This window comes from Euprymna scolopes, chromosome 2 (assembly GCF_053919585.1).
Source record: "Euprymna scolopes isolate OS-2025 chromosome 2, ASM5391958v1, whole genome shotgun sequence".
Classification (NCBI taxonomy): Eukaryota; Metazoa; Mollusca; class Cephalopoda; order Sepiida; family Sepiolidae; genus Euprymna; species Euprymna scolopes.
Window position 1 is genome coordinate 204,521,000 of NC_136483.1, and position 24,240 is coordinate 204,545,239.

At 35.4% G+C, this 24,240-nt stretch overlaps 1 protein-coding gene across 4 annotated transcripts in view; it reads left to right on the forward strand.

Annotated features, from left to right (window-relative positions):
• The window catches only part of LOC145302399 (leucine-rich repeat-containing protein 9-like), a 245,664-nt gene extending 229,382 nt beyond the window's left edge, over nt 1-16,282 (forward strand). For all 4 annotated transcript variants that reach the window (XM_080144652.1, XM_080144653.1, XM_080144651.1 and 1 more), the window contains 4 exons: nt 510-641; nt 3,465-3,645; nt 9,155-9,311; nt 16,123-16,282. In XM_080144652.1, the coding sequence (XP_080000778.1) occupies nt 510-641; nt 3,465-3,645; nt 9,155-9,311; nt 16,123-16,153 (501 nt within the window). In that variant the 3' untranslated portion in view covers nt 16,154-16,282. The remainder of the gene's footprint in view (nt 1-509; nt 642-3,464; nt 3,646-9,154; nt 9,312-16,122) is intronic.
• The last annotated feature ends 7,958 nt before the right edge of the window (nt 16,283-24,240 follow it).

Below are 24,240 nucleotides of genomic sequence, written 5' to 3' on the forward strand. Positions count from 1 at the left end.
CAACTAACCCCCCTCCTCCCGCAATCTAAACCTCCTGGACAACTTTGTTTGACCGTACATCAAGAACATCACCAACATGACCTCCCACAAGACCAAAGTCAGTCTGATTGCTGCTATTCACCGAGTATTTGCTGAGCTCCAGCCGACTCTTGTAGAAAAGGCCTGCTCTTGGTTCCAGACTTGTATCGAGGTGGTAATTGAGGCTGAAGGCAGCTACATTGAATAGATGTCAGCTCTACTACATAATCAAGTTATCTGAATAGATTTTTTCAATAAAAGTTTTAAAATAAAGCTGTAGTGTTGTTTTCTTTAAGGTGACAAATTTATTGTTCCACCCTGTATTCAATATAACATTGTAATATAAATTTCTATGTAAAATGTGAAAAGCAGTTTCTCCTCCAAATTTCCCCCTTTTTATAACAAGTCATGGCTGACTGGGCAATCAGTTTGCATTATAAGCGCAATATTATTTTATAGTTTTATTGTTTAACTGTTGCATTTTATTCCAGGTGTCAAAGAAGGCACAAATGCGTTACATACTAATAAGCAACTTTCCACAACTGACAGTCATCAACAACACTGTCATCACGGAGGAAGATTGCATAAAAGCAGAAAGTTTTATAACCGATCAACTCAGACAAGTAAGTTTGCAAATTTACAATTATTAAATGACGTTTAATTTTGAGGAAACGGGCGCCTTTTACAGTATTTGGTAACATTCTGGAAATTTCAAATTAAGCCCTTTATTTAATCCATTTGGATAGCTTGATTCTCACTTTGCATTCGACATCTTATTTCAAGATTATCAATTCTGTAAAGTTTCTTCAACTGAATTGAATTTGCAGCATTCTCAGCAAGATGATAAAAATAGTAAAAAATAGATCACTGGCAAGTTAAGTAACTTTCTTTTTACTTTTTGTTTTGATTTGCTCTTTAGATTTTTTCTTTTCTTTCCTTTCTTTTCTTTTAACATGATGTACACATGAAAGTGGAAATAAGAGATACTTAAAATCATTGCTTACAACTATTTCTGTACATGATCAATCCACAATTTCACAATAAGTCCTAGGTGCCTTCTATAAGCTCTGAACTTTTGTTTATATAAGCACTTTTATTGATAGTACACACATGAAACTCTTGTCCCCTTCAAAGTAATCTCCTCTGGCTGTAATGCACTTGTTGTACCGTTCCAACAACTTCTGGAAGGCTCCATGGAAATCCTTTTGTGTGAGCATGTCACTGAATTTCGCCATAGCCTCCTTCATCTCCTCAGTTGTCTCATAATGACAGCCTCTAAGGTTTTTCTTGAGCTTAGGGAATAAACAAAAGTCACAGGGACTAAAGTCTGGTCTACAGGGTGGGTGAGGAACTGTCTTGATGCCCATCTTGGTAAAATAGTCTTTGAGAAGAATGGAGTTGTGGACTGGTGCATTGCCCTGGTGGAAATGCTACTGACCTAATTTGAAGAATGCTAACCTTTTCCAATGGAATCCCTTTAAACCTCAACATAGTATTTATTGTTTACTGTCTGTCCTGTGGTAACCCAGTCCATGTAGATCATGCCCATTCTATCAAAAAAGGGATCCTCATAAGTTTCTTGGTGGATTTGTTCTTCTAGTCAGCATGCTTCCACTGAGAACTCTTGGTCTGTGAGTCATAGCAGTTGATCCAGCTTTCATTGCAGGCCACTAGATCATCAAGAACTGCAAGATCTGAATTGATCAGGTGGTAATTAATTGGTGATCATCTCCCTATTGTCATGAAAACGTCTTTCTTTCTGATCTTTAGTAGGGTATATTCCAATTCCTGCCTTAGTTTTTTATTAGAACCTGAAATCATAAAAATTCGTCAGTCATCTCATAAAATGTATAGCAATAACATACTGAATTTTCAAGAGTCTACGACAATTTTAAATGCTTGTACAAAACAGTCTGTTAACTTATTTAAGGCACCTTGTATTTTGTGTTTAATGCCACATCTGTCCATTTTTTTAGAACAACCTCCATCTCATTCACATACTCCATAAGTCACCTTTATTTAATTCCATTTTGCACTTTTTATAGATGTTACCATTCAACAGCACAAAGCTAATAACTTGTTTCCATCGCTATGTTGCAGATAATTCAATTGTACACATTATCAAACAAAAAATTAAAAAGTTTTTACTGCAAACAAAAAATGAAGATTGCCAAAAATAAAGGTCATTTGCAGATTATTATCATCAGTTATCATCTGTGCACATAACTTTATAAATTCAATTATGAATCAAGGCAACGTTTTGTGTAGTTTTACATTCCAGGTTGGAAGATAAACAAACATACGTATGCTGTATCATAACTATAACACACACACACACACACACACACACACACACACACACACACACACACACACACACAAACACACACACACACACACACACACACACACACACAAACACACACACACACACACACACACACAAACACACACACACACACACACACGGTGCACCAAGGACAGATAACTCTGATCCTAATATAACCAAACGGACAATGGAGATAAATCCCTAGTATAGTTAAGAGATTCTAGCCATTCTCTGTGTGTGACTTTGTTCCTTATGGACTCAGAAACGGTTGAGCGGATTTAATAAAAATTTCACACAAAGGTATGTGATGTGTCTGGGAGTGTTCTTATACAGGTTTTGTATTAGAATATCTTCGATAAGTATCGATAATCAAAAATCCAGTGAAAGAAGGAACAGGCGATTTTGACTAAAGTTAATACCTTATACAGCCTAACATCACATGAGAAGTTTTATTACCGCACAAGTAGAATGGCCCAGCATCTAAAGTCAACAGTAGATTCTATGATATGGCTAACGCACGTTCAAAATAAAACCAGGATTCTTGACTTTGCATTTGAAACTTTAATTCAAGCGATTATACTCCACATAAACAGAAGGGTCCAGTGTATAACATAAACAGTATGGTTCTTTAATATTGCAGAGGCACGTTCGAAATGTATGTTTCTGTTTAGAGCACAATTGAAGCATGATACTTGACTTTTGCATTTTAAACTTATATTGTAGCCTGATCGTTATTTTATATAATTATTGTAATGCTGGGTTAAACCGTCTGCATCTGATCTAGATATGAAAGACATACATTCATATTGACAACCCAGTCTATTCTGCTATTTCAATTCCAGTTCTAGTCAAGGGAGCTAACTAAGGGTTGAAGAATTGTTTTCCCAAACTACCAGACATGAAAAATTATACTACCAATGTATTTATGTGTTCTTGTATGTGTTTTTTTTTTTTCATTGTATTGATGCATCTGAGAATGCTGGTCTAATTTCATACCGATAAAGAAAGAAAATAAACCAATTTTTATTAAGATTATTATTTGCTGTTGGAAAGTGCACATATTTGCTAGTTAAAATTAATAAACATTGAATTTAAAGACTGTTTTCTTTTCTTTTAGTCTAATTCTACAACAAACCAAGCCATAGTTCTGGAAGGAGGTTTGCCTTGTATCACACAATGTAATCTCCAAGTCACTTCTGTTAAGCCAACAACTATAACTCTCTGTTCTCCGGCTATTGGTATGACATCCAACACAACCACAGCTCAAGACTGCCTCTATGCGCACCAAGTTGAAAAATGTAAGCAAATTAAGCTTTCAGTAATTCTCATGACTGACACTTGCGCTCACGAAACAAATAAACAGCAACTATTTATATCGAGAAATGAAAAGTTAAGGATGTCACAAGCAAAACGTGAGAAAATCAAGCGGTCTTTTTCCATGGCTAGACACAAGAAACAATAAACGACAATGATATTGATGAAATATTGCATCCCTCTGCCTGTTTTACAAGTATTTTAATGGTAGGTGCTCCGACGAACTACAAACCCTGGTCCCTCCTCAATGTAAATACCACTGACAAACCTGAAAAGTAAGAAAAATACTACCCCTACACAGTAGAAATCCCTAGATGTAAGGAAGCTTTCTACTCTAATAGTTTCTTCCCTAGAACTGCTAGACTTTGGAATTCCCTTCCGAGTTCCTGCTTCCCTGACTGTGCTAATATGCAGAAGTTCAAGTGTAATATAAACAGACATCTTGCTGCTCAACTTCCTACATAGTATCCCTGCAATTTATGTCCGAGATAGTAGCTCCTCTCTACATCAAAATGGCACTGTGCCTTGTTTGGAGTGAAAATGCAATTTAAAAAAATGCAAGGGAGGAAGTTTGAGTACATCTTAATAGTATTTGATTTCACGGTTTAAAAACTGTTTCCTCTCAGCATAATTGTATAAGGAACTGGACTGTAAATTCTTGTTGTGTAGTATTTGCAACAATACTGGCATGCACCTATGCACTGACACATTTAAAGATAGTGGATGCATACACGTTGCATAGTTTCAAAGATCAACAACGAAATAAGTCAAATGCAGTGCAACACAAGTTGATCCATTCAACGGTTTTGGTTGATTCATTGACTATCGGATCTGAACTGTCAATCTGGACTGTCTTGGATTTGACCTTAAACTACATCTGGTAGTGAAAACCCAATTTGAGGAGTTTTGTCACACACAGAGTCAGTCCTTAGCAGCTATTATCCCCAGATCAACTTTGAACTGGAAGCATAAGAGTACGTTTCAGGATTCCATCTATAAATTACATTATGTCTGTCCATAGTTTGAAATAAAACAGAAGATAAATGCATAGATTTACATCATGGAGAAAAATAAATGCATACAACTTCATCTTTCCGTGTTCAAATATGAAGGCATGCATACTTCATGCTAATGCGGTTAAGGTGTTCGATTTTGATCTTGCTTTTCTAACAAATTGCCTGACCATTTCAATCTGAAGTTCTCAGTTCAAAGGATAACTAGTTTTTTTTTTTGTTCTTTTTTTTTTACATAGGCATCACCACATTATCAAGGCCAAGATGCCACTCAAGGATAAGGGTTAAAGAGTGTACAGTAGAAATTGGACAATATAGTAATCATTAGTAATGAAAATTCAGTAAATTTGATAACTTATATGGAACGGCTCATCAAGAACTTATTTACGTTAGACTTGAACACAACCATATTGTAGTCAGCCGGAAAGCAGGAAATAAATATTATTAGTTAAATAAATCATCTAAAATAAATATTTGAAGATATAAATTGAAGCATAAACCTTTCTAAACATTAATGGCTTTGAAATTAAAAGGGTTGATGTGATGTCAAACAATACAAAGCAATCTGGGCAAATTTGACTACAACTTAACTCGTTGTACTTTGTTATTTTTACTTTCATTTTGTTTTACTTTGATTCTTTTTAAGAAATTGTGAAAAAAAATTTAAGTAGAATTTAGAGAGTTAAATTTAATAGTTAAATACTATTTAAATGATAATTAAATTAATTTTAATATTAAATTGGTGTGTTATTCAAAAAAATAAACATAGCCGGATCGCTAATCGGGATTTGTTTGAAATCTGTACAACTTAGGTGGATTTTTCTTTCTTTATTTTTTTGTTACATTTTCAACCCAAAGAAGGCACATTGTCACTTTGGTGTAGGAGCTACTATCAGGGACAAAAGCTACTGGAGTACTATGCAAGGAGTTGGGCAACAAGATGTCCATTCATGTTACACTTGAACTTCTACATGTCAGTACAGTTGGGGAAGCAGGGATCTGGAATGGAATTCCAAAGTCTAGCAGTTCTGGGGAAGAAAATACTGGAGTAGAAAGCTCTCTTACATCTAGGGATCTTTACTGTGTAGGGGTGGGATTTAGCTACTTAACGGGTTTGTCAAGGGTATTTAAATCGTAGGGGCACAAGTGCTTGCAGTTCGTAAGAAGATCCACCATCAAAATACTTGTAGAACAGGTAGAGGGATGCAACATTTCATCGATGGGACAGAGGTTGAAGCTTAGATAACATTTCAGGACCTATCAGGTTAGAGACTCTCTTTTGGACATTGTCTAGGAGTGAGAGACTAGTAGCAGATGCACCAGCCCAAATATGACAGCAATACTCCATACATGGGTGAATGGTGGCCTTATAGAGATACAGAATACTTTTGGGTGTTAGTAGTTTTCTAGCACGGTAGAGAGAGCCTAGCTTCCTCGCAGCGGTCCTGGCAATGCTCTCAATGTAATTGTTCCAACTCATATTTCTTGTGAACGTTAGGCCGAAGAGTTTTAAAGAAGTATTTTCAGATAATGAATCTTTGGCCATTGCTATTGGTGGTAGAGAAGGTTTCTTGTAATTATTGAAGGAAACAAGTTTAGTCTTGGCAGGATTGAATGTGACCATCCATTTATGTCCCCATTCCACTACAGATTGAAGGTCATCCTCTAGTGTTTCTGCCATTTCTTTAGATATGTGTTCATTTGATTTCTTGTCATGCCTGTTATAGAGCGTGGTGTCATCAGTATATATATATGCATCTCAAAGGCAATTTTGTTGGGGAGGTTATTAATAAATATTAGGAACAATAGAGGTCCAAGGATAGACCCCTGAGGTATTCCCGCATTTATATCATATTGTTTAGATGTACAACCGTCGAGGACAACCTGGATTTTGCTCTTATTTTAGAAGGATTTAATTATGTTAAGTATTCTACCAGTGATACCATATGATCTGAATTTCCTAAGAAGACCTTCATGCCATACACTGCCAAAAGCCTTGGATATATCTAGAGCTACCACTCTACCCTCCCCTGCTTTTTCCAGTGAATGGTATATATGCTCAGAGATTAGTTAGGATATCTGCTCTAGAATGGGCTTGCCTAAATCCATATTGTTGGCCGATGAGAAGTTTAGCATCTGTAAGGTGATTGACTAGAGCTTGGTTAATTATGGACTCAAATATTTTGGCGAAAAGTGGGAGGAGGCTAATGGGGTGCTAATTTAATGGGTTAGTTCTTTCGCCAGAATTTTTGAAAACTGGTACCACAGAAGCAGTTTTTCAGCAGTCCGGAAAGCAAGCTTCATTAAGACATTTGTTGTAAAGTTTGGAGAGAACTGAAGCTACTTCGGCGGTGCATTTTTTTAATAGCACAGCCAAGATGAGATCAAATCCATATGCTTTTGAAGTGTCAAGGTTTTTTATGATAGCATGCGCCTGAGAAGGGGTGATTTTCAGATTATCTAGTATGGCGTCTGTCCGCAAAGGAAAGTCAAGGAGGGGGTGGTTAGCAGGGTCCAGTGTGGAGTTGGAGGCAAACTGACTGGCAAGTAGTTTAGCCTTGTTGGTTGCTGAGCATACAACCTCATGATTATTGATTAGTGGGGGAATTGTTGATTCCCCATTATTTACTACACTGTTGTAGATTTTCCAGAAATCACGGGTTCCTAATTTTTGTGCTTTGATGCATTTTTTAGTGGTTTCAGTATATTCTCTCTTAGCTGCTGCAATTTCTTTTTTACGGTTACTTCTAGCTTCTATATACTTCTGTCTGTTTGAACTGGACTTATGTTGGTTAAATCTGCGGTATGCATGCTGCCTTTGAGCAATGGCAGTTGTACAAGTAGAAGTAAACCGTTGGGGAGAGTGGGGCTTGCTATAAAATTTCCATGTGGGAACATGGGCTTCAATTGCCGGTTTGAACCATTCTGTTGTCTCATTTGCACACTGTTAAGCTGGAAGAGAAAAGATATTTCCCCATGGGGGCATCCCTGATGAGATCCCTGATAGCTTTCTAGTCAGCCTTTTTATAATATCTCGTTGTTTTGAGCAATGACTCCTCCGTTTTGGCTCAAGAGTTTAGGGCAATTTCGACCATTATCACTGCATGATCAGCGTTCTCAAGTGGGCTGTGGGCATTCGTTATACAATCATCAGGAACTGTAGTCAGAAACAGATCTAGAAGTGATGCGTAATGTTTTTGCTGGTCTGGTAAACGTGTTGGAAACGTAACCATCTTATAGGGAGTAAGATATAAAGAAGCTATGTGTTGTGCTAGGTGTACCTCTATAATAGACGTAAACACAAAACAAAGTCTCTTCCACTTTTAAAATAATATGTAACATGAATGAATGATTTGACAATCTTTATTTTCTAGTGACAACATTGACAGCATGAGGGGACGAGGTGGGGTATATATGTAGAATGAGAGACATAAATTGTATGTTCTTGTTCTGCTCATAGTCACTGCTCACTTCTTCTCTCATCATTGTCTGCTTCCTCTATTTTATTGACGCGGATGACATCAAAACATTCCACCATGCATTGTTTGAAATGTTGGTCAATCCCGCTGACATATCCTTGGGGATTCTACATCCCCCATTTTGAACATTTTTGATGTCATTGCCACATGGATCCAGGATCGCTGCCTTGAGCTAGGATCTGATTGACTTTCTTTCTTTGCAAGATCAGACAGCCGACCATCCACCCATGCAACCTGGAACTCCACTCCCTCTGTAACAAAATCATATTAATATAATAATAATTATATTATCTTCTCTACTTACCTTTGACATATATTTCCATTTTTGATATGAAAAGTTCTGAAACAAAAGTAAAAATAAGCGTAAACCCAGTACCTCAACTGCTAACATATATCTTTACTACCAGGTTTGATGATGATGATGGTGGTGGTGTTTTAATGATTGCAAAAGAGCTGAAACTGCTTTGAATGAAGTTTGACAAAGCCATCTTCATCATCAGTTTTACATCTGTTTTATATTGGGTCACGCATTGGATGGAGTCTATTGGAATCTAAAAGAGATTTAATTGCTTAGATGCCAGGTAAAACTATCGGTCATTGGTGCATGAACTCCAAGTGAGTTACAACAATAAAAAATACAAAATCACAACTAGATAAAAAAATGCAAAATTTGCAAAAACAACTTATTAATTATCCAAAATGATTCAACATTAATCTTCCTTGTCAAACAGAAACAGTTTTATAACTGAAAGCAATTTATATTGGCTGTGAGAATTAAATTATTCAACGACTATAAATATTTGCCCATCCTCAATATTACATTTCCTTTTCTTTAGGCAGTACATAAAGTCCTAAAGTTATATATAATTTTATTTTCTCACTAAAAATAAAGAAATAGTTTTTCCTTATTGATTCATTTGTTATATATATTTTTTTAAATGTTAAAACAAGAAGAAAAACATTCAATTATTTATTTTTGACTGTTGATGTTTTATTCCCAGCTACAAAACATTCCATTTCTGGAAATCGCCACCAATCAGTAGGTGTTCCTGTTCTACCAAATGTTACTCTATCCAAGAATGGACCTGTAACTATATCAGACCATCCACCTGAACCTTCCTACGCAACTTTACAAGAATTTGGAGATTCTTTATTAAAGTAAGTAAAGAAAATCATGGTGTTCACCTTATCACTTGGCAAAATCGATGATTGAAAACCATTATGGACCTTAAGTTTTGAAGTATTAAGGACTGCCCACAGCAGATAAAATGTGCCAAGATTGGTTGCTACATTATCTTTTTTTTTTAATTGAATTTTCACCCCAAACAAAGCAGAGTGCCACTTTGATGTAGGGGCTACTATCTGGGACATAAATTGCAGGGATACTATGTAGGGAGTTGAGCAGTAAAATGTCTGTTTATATTACACTTAAATAGGAACCCAGAAGGGAATTCCAAAGTCTAGCAGTCCTAGGGAAGAAACAATTAGAATAGAAGGTCATCTGGGGATCCCTATTGTGTAAAGATAAGATTTTGCTGCTTGTAAGTTTTGTCGGGGGTATTTACGATGAGGGGGTAGAAAGACTTGTAGCTCATCAGAGCACCTACCATTAAAATAGTTGTAAAACAAGCAGAGGGATGCACATTTCCTCGATAGGACATCAGTTGAAGCCTAACTGATAGTGTGAGACTTATTAGGTTGGCGACTCTCTTTTGAACCTTGTCTAAGTGAGACTAGTAGCAGATGCACCAGTCTAAATGTGGCAACAATACTCCATGCATGGGTGAATGATGGCCTTGTAAAGGTACAGGATACTCTCAGGCATAAGTAACTTTCTAGCACGGTAGAGAGAGCTCACCTTCCTTGCAGCAACCTTGGCAATGCCCTCAATGTATCTGTGACAACTCATGTTCCCCATGAACGTTAAGCTAAGGAGTTTGAACAAAGTAATTACTTTTCTCAAACTATTATTAATGGCAACGGTCTTCCTATATAGATGTGAAATAAATTCACACAGATCTAAGGAAGGAGATTTGTTCCTGAAATATTATGTTATTTGGAACTTCCATCAAACTGCATTGACAGAAAATAAAATTTTGATATAAACAAAAAAGAAAACTCTCCCACTGCAAGAACTGTGACAGCAGGGTTGGAAAGTGGGATTAAGAAGTCAGCATCCTTGAGGAAGTGGTACTCTTACCTTACAAAAGTGCCTGGGCAGCCCCATCGACATTCCTTGGCAGGCGATTAGTAGTAAACTAACCCTTTCTCAAAGAGAGAAGGCAAAGCCTGGGAGGGTAGACCTCTCAGAATTGCACAGGAACAGTTTACACCACAAACAAGGACCAAATCATTATGGGAATGGTCTAATCTCTGTTGATTTTAGGGGTCAAGGATAAAAATCTCTTCCACCTTTATGTTTCTTAATTTGCTTTCAGTTTGTGTTTATTTGGTACGCAGTTGTATTGTATTGTATAGGACCTGCTCCTGGCGTTGTCCCGAATAAAATAGGGAAAAATGATTAAATTGTTAAAAGATTTCTAGGTGTTAAAGTGGGAGATTACTGTGCGTGGATTTTTTGTGTTTCTATACAATTTGAAATGAATCAAACGTAAACTGAAAACTTGGGTTAGGGTAAATTTAGGGTTGGGTTAAGCTTAAAAACAAAGAATTTGTTTCAAATTCTGTGAAGTACTAAAAGTATTTTAAAAGTAAAAGAAAATAAAAAGACATTTTAATTATGAAAGCAACTTTCAAATTATTATGTGTTAATAACAATAAATAATTTTGAAAACAAATTATTAAAATCTCAAAAATAAAATCCTATAAATATAATTGTAAAGTTATTACTTTTAATTAACAATTTTTGTTGTTTTTATGAAAACATGGTGTAATAAAGAAAGATAAGTTGTTTGCGATGAATTTTAAAATACATTTAAGCGTGAATAATTTAAGTGAATGAAATAAAAATTAATCAGAACTGGTCGTTGTTGATCATTTGAGTTTTTTATTTATTGAAGGAAGAAAAATGAATAAATAAATAAAACATCTTCCGTTATCGGGCTTACCCCCCCCCCCACACACACACACATTGTGTTTATTGATCAAGAGATACCATCTTGTGTCATTCCAGAAATTTATCAACTGAGGAATGAGAATTACATAAAAAATAAAAACAGTCAATCATGGTATTGTAGCAGCAGCAGTGACGCCTTGCAGTTTGCGATTTTGAATAGCTTTGGTTTATAAGCTCAGTGCAGATTGGTGCTAGCAGTCAACTTCCCTTTAGAATTACCCAATTAGAAGCCATCGATCAGGTGAACTGATCACATGACAGAGTTTATAAAAATGGTTAGATCCACAGCAATTTTCTCTTTTCCATTCTGGCTCTCAGTGCTGACAAAACAGTTCTCTCTTGGGGCACAACAGAACTCACCCAGCCCTTTGACTGTGGGTTCAATTTTGTCAAGGAGAATCCATCATAGCTATCGCCGAACCTGAACTTCAACACATGAACTCTTTTCCTTTCAACAAGACTGTCTAACTTTTCATTTCCATCCATACACATGGGTGTATGGATGGAAATGATTCTTATTCTGCTGCTAATTTTCCTCTCTTTTTTCACCATTCTTATTAATGAAGATAATCAATAAAGTTTTTCAATGTAAGAAGGAGATTTTTTTTCTATTCAACATATACCAAATATTCTTAATGGTCGTATAGTTTGGTTTCCTAGATGTAGATCCACTGAAACATGGGTGCTTATTAAAGAGTGCTCAATAGAAAACAGAGCAGGTATATAGTATGTTTATTATACAGACATTATTGGTTACATTTGTGCAAACATGTTTCAGTGGAATCTTAATTTAGAGAGATCCACCTCATCAGACCAAAATTGTGTCACTCTTTTATTCGGTCTGATGAAGTGGGTTTCTCTAAATTGAGATTCCACTGAAACATGTATGAACATATGTAACCAATAATGTTTATATAATAAACATATATATATATATATATATATATATATATATAATATGTTTATTATACAAACATTATTGATTACATATGTGCATGCATGTTTCAGTGGATTTTATATATATATATATATATATATATATATATATATATATATATATATATATATATATATTTAATCTCTCTCTATATATATACATATCTATATATATGTAATCAATAATGTTTGCATAATAAACATATATATATATGTATAATATGTTTATTATATAAACATTATTGGTTACATATGTGCATACATGTTTCAGTGGAATATATATATATATATATATATATATATATATATATTTAATCTATATATATATGTATATATAAAAAAATAAAAATTACAATAAGTTTACCAAGGTAATCAAAATGGTAAACTTAAAATATATTATAAATATTAAAGAGTTAATATTTACAAGTAAAGTAATCTCAACCAGATGTAAAAGCTCAATAAAACCGAAAAGGAAATAGAGCTTATAATATGAACAAATGATTTCAAGATGTCTTTTAACATGTTTTATTAATCATTTGTTCATATATGTATATATATGTGTGAGTATATATATATATATATATATATATATATATATATATATATATATATATATATATATATATTATAAATTGATTGATAAAGCGGCAAACAATATAGCTTTTATATGTAAAAAATATTATATACAACGTTTATTGATAGAAGTAGGACTTATAGGAAACGATTCGGATACTTATAAAGTAAGTAATAGTAATTTAGATAGCATTATTTTGAATAATAGTATTATAAATGAAAAAGTAGGATTAAAGTTAGAAGACAAACACAAAAATCTTCCATGTATGTATTGGATACCTAAAATGCATAAAAATCCAGTTGGTGCTAGATTTATTGTAGGTTCTAAGACGTGCATAACTAAACCTCTAAGTAAAGCTGTATCTAAAATATTTAAATTAATTATAAATCAAATAAATAATTTTCACCTGAAAAGTAAATTCTATAGTAATATAAATCTATTTTGGGTAGTAAATAATTCCAAACCAGTGAAAGAAAAATTAGATAAAATAAATTCCAGAATAAAAGCAAAATCTATAGCTACTTATGATTTTAGTACTCTATATACAAAAATTCCGCACGAAAAACTTATAAAAGAATTAAATGATACTGTAGATTTAGCTTTTCAAGGTGGAAAAGGTAAATATATAGACTTTTCAAACTCTAAAGCTTTCTGGTGTAAAAATAAAAATAGCAAAACTAGTGTTTCTAAAGGTATTTTAAAAATACTTGTAAGTCATCTTATTAAAGAATGCTATTTTCAAATAGGAAATAAAATATTACTCCAAACGATAGGTATCCCAATGGGATTGGATCCTGCACCATTTTGGGCAAATTTGTATTTACATAGACTCGAGTATATATATATGTCATCATTATTAAAAACAGATATATCTAAAACATATAACTTTCATGGGTGTAGGAGATTTATAGATGACCTTATATGCATAAACGATAATGATGAATTCGAAAAAAGTAAACATCTTATATATCCAAACGAACTAAAATTGAATTGTGAACATAGAGGACAACAGGCTACATTTCTGGATTTAGATATAAAAATTGAGGATGGGATTTTTCTTTATAAAATATTTGATAAAAGAAACGCATTCCCCTTTAAAATAGTACGTATGCCCCATAAGGATAGCACCTGCCCTGTTTTTGTGTTTTATGGAACCATTATGTCAGAGTTTTTGAGAATAGCTCGCGTTACTCTAAAATTAACAGATTTTATACCACCAGTTTCTAGCTTAGTAATAAGGATGATAAAACAAGGTGGGGATAAAAATAAAATATTTAAACAGTTAAATAAAGCATTTGTTCGTTATCCTGATGCTTTTGAATCGTTTAAGATAAACCAGACTATATTAATGAAGGAAATCCAAAACTATATTAGCAATGTATAAAATGTATTTATAATTACATGTAATAAATTTATATAAAAAAAAAAAAAAAAAAAATGTATATATGTAAAAATAAAATATTTTTAACCTTTATATATCTAATTTTAAATAAATAAGAATGTAAATATAAAAACTACTAATTATAGTGGGGGTGATAAGTAGTTAAATGGATTAATCCAAAGCTTATAAATACAAGACTGAAAAATTAAATGTATCCATTTTAAATGTGGAAATTGATGAATCGCACAGGTAAGAAATTCATTTTTATACTATGAAAAGGTTAGTAATTGCAATTAAGAATAGGAAATTGGATAAAAAAAATTTTGTAACATGTCTTTTTCCTAAGATTAAGGGTGGTGGTGTTTGATCAACACTGCTGGGGAGCCATGAAGTAATATACTGTTTTGTTTTTAAATCCCCGAAACAGTGTTTCATGGTAAACAACTGAAAAATTAAAAAAAATTGGTATTATAGTAAATTCGAGAGAGTTGATGCAGTGATTGCAGGTGATTAAATGACTTACTGACTAAGTGTTTTTTTTTTTTGTTTTTTTTTTTTTTAACGAATGATAAAAAGTAATTTTTTGTGTAGTTTCAAATGTTAAAGAAACTTCAAAGACTATATATATATATATATGTGTGTGTGTGTGTGTGTGTGTGTGTGTGCGTGTGTGTGTTTATATGAAAATATTCTTATTCAATTATATTTCCCCTTTTATTTATACCAATCCTTTAATTTATTAAGCTCGATGTAATTACAGACAGATGGCAAAAGTCTATATTCTAAATTTCCAGATATCCATCTGACCATTTATTATTTTAAGCATGTTGAAATGTTAAATTCTTGATAGAACCTGTTCTGTAGCACAGAATCATTCATGTAATTATTATGTCAATTTTTGAATTTATTCTGCCCTTAACTCATCAGAAGAAAAGAAACTCATGTACTTTAAAAATAAAAATAAAGGAATATGGGCATGATGACAAAATCTGAAAATTGGAAGTGAAGTTGCAATTGTATTTTTTTTAGTTATGCCATCTTTGACTCATATATATATATATATATATATATATATATATATATATATATATATATATATATATATATATATGAACAAATGATTAATAAAATATGTAAAAGAAATCTTGAAAAAGAGTTAAAAACATATTTAATTTTAAAAAAGGAAGCACAAGATAAGTGGATAGTCCTTAATCCGCGGAGTTTCGAAGAAATACTCTCCTTCTCATCAGAGGGCAGGAATTAGCAAAATGCAGGATCGGATTTTGCATATAAAAGTATTTAATGAAACTACAAGTAAGTCAAAGATCTTACTTGGTTAAAAAAAAGGGTGAAGTAAGGGGAACAGGAGGCAAAAGAAAAATAATAAAAAGATTTCACATGAATGGATAGTCCGGTGAAGGGTAAAAATCCAAAAATGGTAAAATCCAAAACGGTCGAATTATAAGCTCTATTTCCTTTTCGGTTTTATTGAGCTTTTTACATCTGGCTGAGTTTATTTTACTTGTAAATATTAACTCTTTAATATTTATAATATATTTTAAGTTTACCATTTTGATTACCTTAGTAAACTTATTGTAACTTTTATATATATATATATATATATATATATATATATATCCATGAAACTTGCAATCACGGGAACAAAATCTCTTTTGTTAGTTGGCGGGGGGGAAGTTTGCATCTTTTTCTGGACAGTCTGGTATTCCAACTTTGATTTCTTAATGAAAAGTCTTTGTGTAAAGTGTTTCCTCTCTGAGTTAATGAAATCAATTCACTGGGAGAATGAGGAAGTTTTTCCAATTTTCTGAACTTTGAGTTGAAATGTCTAAAAACTGAACAAATTTATAATTGTCACACTTTAAATATCATTCCAGTCATTTTAATTCTGTTTAATGCTAACATGTATTAATTAGTAAAAAATGATTTTTATTGCTTGGTTATTCTGATCAAATGAGATGAATTATTTTTGTCTTTCTTTCAGGATCAAAGATCATTCAACTGGAAATCATTAAAGCTGAATGAATTATGAACAATAATTGGACAAGATAATCAGATGAAAGACAGTGCAATAAAGAATAAAATAAGAATGTAAAAGTGTTTTATAAACCTTGTACGAATCACTAAAGCATTTAACATTCAAAGAATTATTAGTTTTTACATATATACCTGGGCAGTTTATGATACATCATAAGTTAACTGTTGACGTAAGTTGCACTTCTATATTGCATGTATTATTTGGAATATTAAGACTACTGTTCTTTTTTTTTTTTTTTTTTTTATTCAATTTTCACCCCAAACAAGGCACAGTGCCACTTTGAAGCAGGGGGCTACTATTAGGGAATTAATTAGCGGGGTCATTATGAAGGGAGAAGAGTAGAAAGATGTTTGTTAACATTACACTTGAACTTCTGCATATCATTGCAGTTGGGAAAGCAGAATCCCGGAAGGGAGTTCCAAAGACCCGCAGTTCTGGGGAAGAAACTATTGGAGTAAAAGGCTTTCTTGCACCTAGGGATCTCCACTGTAAAGGGATGAGACTTAGTAGCTTGTCGGGTTTGTCGGGGGTAGTTACGTCGGGGAGGTACAAGTGTTTGCAGTTCGTCAGAGCATTCACCATTAAAGTATTTGTAGAACAGGCAGAGGGATGCAACATCTCGTCGATGGGACAGAGGTTGAAGCCTAGATGACAGTTCAGGACCTATCAGGTTTGCGACTCTTTTTTGAACCCTGTCCAGGAGCGAGAGACAAGCAGCAGATGCACCAGCCCAGATGTGACAACAGTACTCCATACATGGGCGAATGGTTGCCTTATAGAGGTATAGGATACTGGCAGGCGTAAGTAGTTTTCTAGCACGGTAGAGGGAGCCAACCTTCCTTGCAGCAGCCTTGGCAATGCTCTCAATGTATCTATTCCAGTTCATATTCCCTGTAAACGTTAGGCCGAGGAGTTTAAAAGAAGTACTTTCAGGCAATGTGTTCTTGGCCATTGCTATTGGTGGTAGAGAAGGTTTCTTGTAGTTATTGAAGGAAACAAGCTTAGTCTTAGCAGCATTGAATGAGACCAACCATTTTTATCCCCATTCCACTACGGATTGGAGGTCATCCTCTAGTGTTTCTGCCATTTTCTTGGATATGTGTTCATTTGTTTTCCCCTCATATCTGTTATAGAGAGTGGTGTCATCGGCAAATATACCCATCTCCGAAACAATATTATCAGGGAGGTCGTTTATGAATATCAGGAACAATAGAGGTCCAAGGATAGACCCCTGAGGCACTCCCGCATTTATGTCATATTGTTTGGATGTACGTCCGTCGAGGACAACTTTGATTTTTCTATTACTTAAGAAGGATTTAATTACGTTATGAATTCTTCCAGTGATTCCATATGATTTAATTTTCCTTAGAAGACCATCGTGCCATACCCTGTCAAAAGCCTTAGATATATCAAGGGCCACCGCTCTACCCTCCCCTGTTTTATCCAATGAACGGTATATACGTTCAGAAACTACAGTTAAGATATCTGCTGTTGAACGGGCTTGCTTGAATCCATATTGTTTGTCAGTCAAGAGTTTAGCAGCTGTTAAGTGCTGGACTAGGGCTTTATTAACTAAGGACTCAAATATTTTGGCGAAAAGCGGGAGGAGGCTAATGGGGCGATAATTTAGTGGGTCAGTTCTTTCACCAGAATTCTTGAAGACTGGTACCACAGAGGCGGTTTTCCAGCAGTCGGGAAAACAAGATTCGTTAAGGCATTTATTGTAAAGTTTGGACAGAACTGGAGCAACCTCGGCAGAGCATTTTTTTAATAGCACAGCCGGGATGAGATCTGGTCCACATGCTTTAGAGGTGTCTAGGTTTTTTATAATAGCATGTACCTGAGAAGGGGTGATTTTCAAGTCGTCAAGTGTGGCGTCTGTTCGCAGAGGAAAATCAGGGAGTGAGTGGTGTACCGAGTTCAGTGTGGAGTTTGAGGCAAACCGACTGGCAAGCAGATTAGCCTTGTCAGTTGCCGTGCAAGCAACCTCATGATTGTTTGTTAGTGAGGGAATAATTGACTGTCCATTATTAACTACGCTGTTGTAGATTTTCCAAAAATCCCGGGTTCCTAATTTCTGTGCTTCGATGCGCTTTCTGGTGGTTTCAGAGTAATCTGACTTAGCTGTGTCTATCACTCTCTTACAATTATTTCTAGCTTCTATAAACTTTTGTTTATTTGAGCTGGACTTATGTCGGTTGAATCTGCGGAACGCATGCTGCCTTTGACAAATGGCAGCTGCACAAGCAGAAGTAAACCATTGGGGGGAGTGGGGCTTGCTATAGTATTTCCGTGCGGGAACATGTGCTTCAATAGCAGTTTTGAACCATTCAGTTGTCTCATTTGCACACTGTTCCGCTGGAAGAGTAAAGATATTTTGCCATGGGGCATCTCTGATGAGCTCCCTGATGGCTTCCCAATCAGCCTTTTTGTAATACCTCGTTGTTTTGAGTAGTGGGTCTTCAGTTTTAGGGCGAGAATTTAAGCTGATTTCTACCATTATCACAGCATGATCAGCATTCCCGAGTGGGCTATGGGCATTTGTTGTACAGTCATTGGGAACTGTTGTCAGAAAGAGGTCTAGAAGTGAGGCATGTTGATCGTGCACGTCTGGGAAACGTGTCGGAAATGTAACCATCTGAGATAGGGAATGAGATATAGAGAAGCTATATGTGGCGCTACCAGCTATGTCTGTGTGATTTGAGAATCCTAGCCAGTTACTGTGGTGGACATTGAAGTCACCAAATACATGTATTTGTGCGCTAGTATCGAGGGAGAGTGCTATATCTATGCTGTCTGAGACTTTGTTTATTAGGGTACAGTCTTGGTTTGAGGGAGAGCGGTAGAGAAAATATAAGTAGCTAATATTGTGTTAGGGGGATGGGATGTGGCAGGAGTGGGGAAAAAGCGGCGTTCATTACCCTAGTCAGGAAACAAGGTCAACCACTGGGTGATTCAAGCGAGTCCCTGTGATAGTACCTCTACGCCTGGCCAATAGGCAAAGAAGGAGTATGAAAGCCGAGCGATAGACAGAGTCTATCTCCTCCTTAAGCAGTTTAGGTTTGCCAACCGGTGATTTGTTTGAGTCACCAGCTCTAGGAAGGTTGTCGTCCAGGACTGAAGAGACCTCCCTCCCCTAGGTTTAGTTTCAGAGTTTTCCTTCTCCTAGACGGATGGCCTGGGAAGACCTACGGGTCCATCAGCTCCGAGGGGGTTCGCCCCGCGCCTGGGTCCTAATCCAGGTATTTCTGCGACCCCGCATGGGTAGTTAATATTTATTGGTTATTTAGGTTAATATCTCCTGGAAAAATCGGGCATTTAGGTTAGCTTCTACAGAAGATTTTCACTCCTCAAGTGTGGTTTAAAAAGGGCATTATTATGCTGTCCATTTTCATTTTTACTGAGAGAGGGTATACGTAAAAATTCATGCAGTGGAAGCAGCTAAATTTGCTACAGTATTGGATCGAGAGAGTCGAGTTAATGTATGGTTAGATATAGTTTTGTAAGTTTAGCAATGTATGGTTAGATATGGTTTAGTAGGTTTAGGAATGTATGGTTAGATATGGTTTAGTAGGTTTAGGATTTGGATAAAGTGTTAGAGTATGATCTACTTTCTATTAGAAATTCTGATTTGGTGCCCAAACCGGACATTTAGTAAGACTGAAAGATTAGATATGCTCAGTATAGAGACAAGAGAACATTTGATATGGAGTACAGTTATACCTGATAGATATAGGTTATTGCATATTCTGTAAGTATAGTTAAAGTATAGATGGATGGATAAGTAGTATTGTATACGAATGCATGGAATTTTAGACAATTTGAGTAAGTTGCCTTTAGACTACAACTAAGGAGAATGACTTCGCCTTTCTCTTAATATCCGGAAGTTTTTATTTCAATGAGTACCGGTTTAGTTTGTGTAATAATTATTGCAATACTATCTCTTAATAAAGAGATATTAATGGTTGCTGTTCATTATAGATTACTTTAAGTCAATGTATTGGACTAAGGCTAGTAAGTATTTACTTAGAAGCTTGGTTATGGGTTGGGAGTTATAATCGGGAGCATGCCTAGGAAATTTTAGGTGTTAATGGGTATCGATTTACGAGTTTGTTAAGGTCAAGGGCGGAGAGCAAGGACCCATCTAAGTTACGTGAGACGGATTAGGTTTAGTGTCAACTTAGGAAGTAGAGCAGATTTGATTTGTTAGTGATCAGGAGAAAGAGAATTTAAGTAAAAAATAATAAGGTTTGTCATGCAAAACAGACAAGGCAGTCATCTTGGAGGTAAAGTATCTATAGGAGGTACTTGCTTAGTATACAAGCAGCAGTATTTTGTAGTTTGGAGAGGAATTTTAGGTACAATAGTTTCATGACTTATTGCACAAGTCCGTAGTCAAGGTGAGGGACGATGTACTTCTAATATTGAAACTGGGTTTATCTAATTTTAAAAGTAGTTGACTAGAGTGTTATTAGGTGTTCTACTTAGCTTAGGGATAGAATAAAGATTTAAGGTAATATTCAGGGTGATATAAGCAATTTCATGAGGATTGGATATATGATCACTGGATGTTGAACTGCTCAGGAGGATTCTTGTATCAATTAAGAAGGATGTCTTGGTGATATAAGATTTGAAAAATTAAGAGTCTGGTGATACAGAGAGCTTTGAGCCGATGAGGATTCAGTATAGGCGATTGTATATAGGTAACAAAGGTGGTTTAGTTTAGTACGCACGTATTGTACATATTAAGTATACTGCTTCAGTTCAATCCTCTAATGCAAAGGAAAATCCGTTTGCATTCCGGTTTGCAATTTTGTCAAGAGGGGAAATTTAAAAACAGCTTATCTAATTGTTGATGATATCAGTTTATAGACAATAGTACAGACTGATAAATTGTTGTGTAAGGCATAAGAGCCCCTCATCTTCAGATGAGATGATGGATCACGAGCATAAGTTCGGAGCAGGGATCCGGAAAGGAAATGGCAGTGTACAAGGAAGGGGGGGGTCACTGATGTTTATTAACTTTTTATTTATTTATTTATTTTTTTTTTTTTAAAAAATTTTTTTCGATGGCTGATTATATTAAGTATCGTACTTAAATAAAGTTTTCATGTCCTCTAAATAACTTAGCATAATTTCTTTTTTTACCGAGTTTGTCTTTACTATAGCATTGACTTATTAATTAAGTGACATGGCATTGTAAGCGACGAAATAGTCTATTTAAGTGGAGAAAAGTTATCGGTTACAATATGCCTGAAAATGGAAAGAATATTAGCTTTAAATTATATGCGAACAGTTAGGAATTTTACTTAGCTTTGGTTTTTTTTCTTGGATACTCGAGGCTAAAAAGCATGGTGGTCGTTTCTCTTGGCCTCATACGGTCAAATGGCACTTGTGGTACCAAGATGCTATCTAATTAGGGAGACGGTGTGGGCTGATTTAGAGGGAGGGGGGTCACTTAGTGAAAAGTATTTCATTTGGCGGCGCGACATATTTCTTTACATGTGTATCGTTTTTAGAGGTATTAATGTTAACAATTGAATACGCGTTTCAAACAAATATGATGGAAATAAAATATTAACAGATATAACGTAAAAATAATAGCATATATAACGTACAAGGTGAAAAGCGGAAAAAACTGAAAAGGAAATGTGCAGTTGAAAAGTACAGCTTCAGGAAAGAATTTAAGTAATATTCACCGTAAGGATTCGTTGAAATAAGTTTTAACCGTCGTGAAGGAAAACCATCAATAAATTGAGAATCGTAGAGTTTTAGGTTTAATTCAATAAATCTAATTATTTATGGTTTTTTTTTTTAATATATGCAATAATTGAACATGCAATAAGTCTGGATTTATAACACGGTGGAAATGATATTTAAATAAAGTTTTCATGTCCTCTAAATAACTTAGCATAATTTCTTTTTTTACCGAGTTTGTCTTTACTATAGCATTGACTTATTAATTAAGTGACATAGCATTGTAAGCGGCGAAATAGTCTATTTAAGTGGAGAAAAGTTATCGGTTACAATATGCCTGAAAATGGAAAGAATATTAGCTTTAAATTATATGCGAACAGTTAGGAATTTTACTTAGCTTTGGTTTTTTTTCTTGGATACTCGAGGCTAAAAAGCATGGTGGTCGTTTCTCTTGGCCTCATACGGTTACATTTTCACCCCAAACAAGGCACATTGTCACTGTGGTGTAAGGGGCTACTATCAGGGGCAGCAGTTACTGGGGCACTATGTTGGGATTTGGGCAGCAAGATGTCGGTTCACGTTACACTTGAACTTCTGCATGTTGGGGAAGCAGGGACCTGGAATGGAATTCCAGAGCCTAGAGGTTCTGGGGAAGAAACTACTGGAGTAGAAAGATCTTCTATATCTAGGGATCTTTACTGTGTGGGGGTGGGATTTAGCTGCCTGTCAGGTTTGTCGAGGGTGTCTACGTTGTGGGGGTACAGGTGTCTGCAGTTCGTCAGAGCATTCACCATTAAAATACTTGTAGAACAGGCAGAGGGATGCAATGTTTTGTCGATGGGACAGAGACTGAAGCTTAGATAACATTTCAAGACCTATCAGGTTAGAGACTCTCTTTTTAACCTTGTCTAGGAGCGAGAGACTAGCAGCACATGCACCAGCCCAAATGTGACAGAAATACTCCATACATGGGCGAATGGTGACCTTATAGAGATACAGGATACTTTCAGGTGTTAGTAGTTTTCTAGCACGGTAGAGAGAGCCTACTTTCTTCGCAGCAGCTCTGGCAATGTTTTCAATATAATTGTTCCAACTCATGTTTCCTGTAAACCTTAGGCCAAGCAGTTTGAAAGATATACTCTCAGGCAGGGAGTCACTGGCCATTGCTATTGGTAGCAGAGAAGGTTTCTTGTAATTATTGAAGGAAACCAGTTTAGTCTTGGCAGCATTGAATGTGACCATCCATTTGTGTCCCCATTCCACTACAGATTGGAGGTCATCCTCTAGTGTTTTTGCCATTTCTTTAGTTATGTGTTTATTTGTTTTCCTGTCATGCCTGTTATAGAGTGTGGTGTCATCAGCATATATACCCATCTCAGAGGCAGTTTTGTCGGGGAGGTCATTAATAAATATTAGGAACAATAGAGGTCAAAGGATAGATCCCTGGGGCACTCCCGCATTTATATCATATTGTTTAGATGTACGACCGTCGATGACAACCTGGATTTTTCTCTTATCTAAGAAGGATTTAATTATGTTAAGTATTCTACCAGTGATACCGTATGATTTAATTTTCCTGAGGAGACCCTCATGCCATACCCTGTCAAAAGCCTCAGATATATCTAGAGCTACCGCTCTGCTCTCCCCCGCTTTGTCCAGTGAATGGTATATACGTTCAGAGATTACATTGAGGATGTCTGCTGTGGAACGGGCTTGTCTAAATCCATATTGTTTGTCAGTCAGAAGTTTAGCATCTGTAAGGTGCCGGACTAGAGCATGGTTAATTATGGTCTAAAATATTTTGGCGAAAAGTGGGAGGAGGCTAAAGGGGCGATAATTTGATGGGTCAGTTTATTTGCCAGAATTCTTGAATACTGGTACCACAGAAGCAGTTTTTCAACAGTCCGGGAAGCATGATTCATTAAGGCATTTGTTGTAGAGTTTGGAGAGAACTGGAACTACTTCAGCTGAGCACTTTTTTAATAGCACAGCTTGGATGAGATCTGGTCCACATGCTTTTGAAGTGTCAAGGTTTTTTATGATAGCATGTACCTGAGCAGGGGTGATTTGTAGATCGTCTAGCGTGGCATCTGTCCGCAAAGGAAAGTCAGGCAGGGGGTGATTGGAAGGGTCCAGTGTGGAGTTTGAGGCAAACCGGCTGGCAAGCATATTAGCCTTGTCGGTTGCTGAGCAAACAACCTCGTGATAGTTGGTTAGTGGAGGAATTGTTGATTGCCCATTATTTACTACACTGTTGTAGATTTTCCAGAAGTCGTGAGTTCCTAATTTTTGTGCTTCGATGCGTTTTTTAGTGGTTTCAGTAAATTCTCTCTTAGCTGTCGCTATTTCTTTCTTAACGTTACTTGT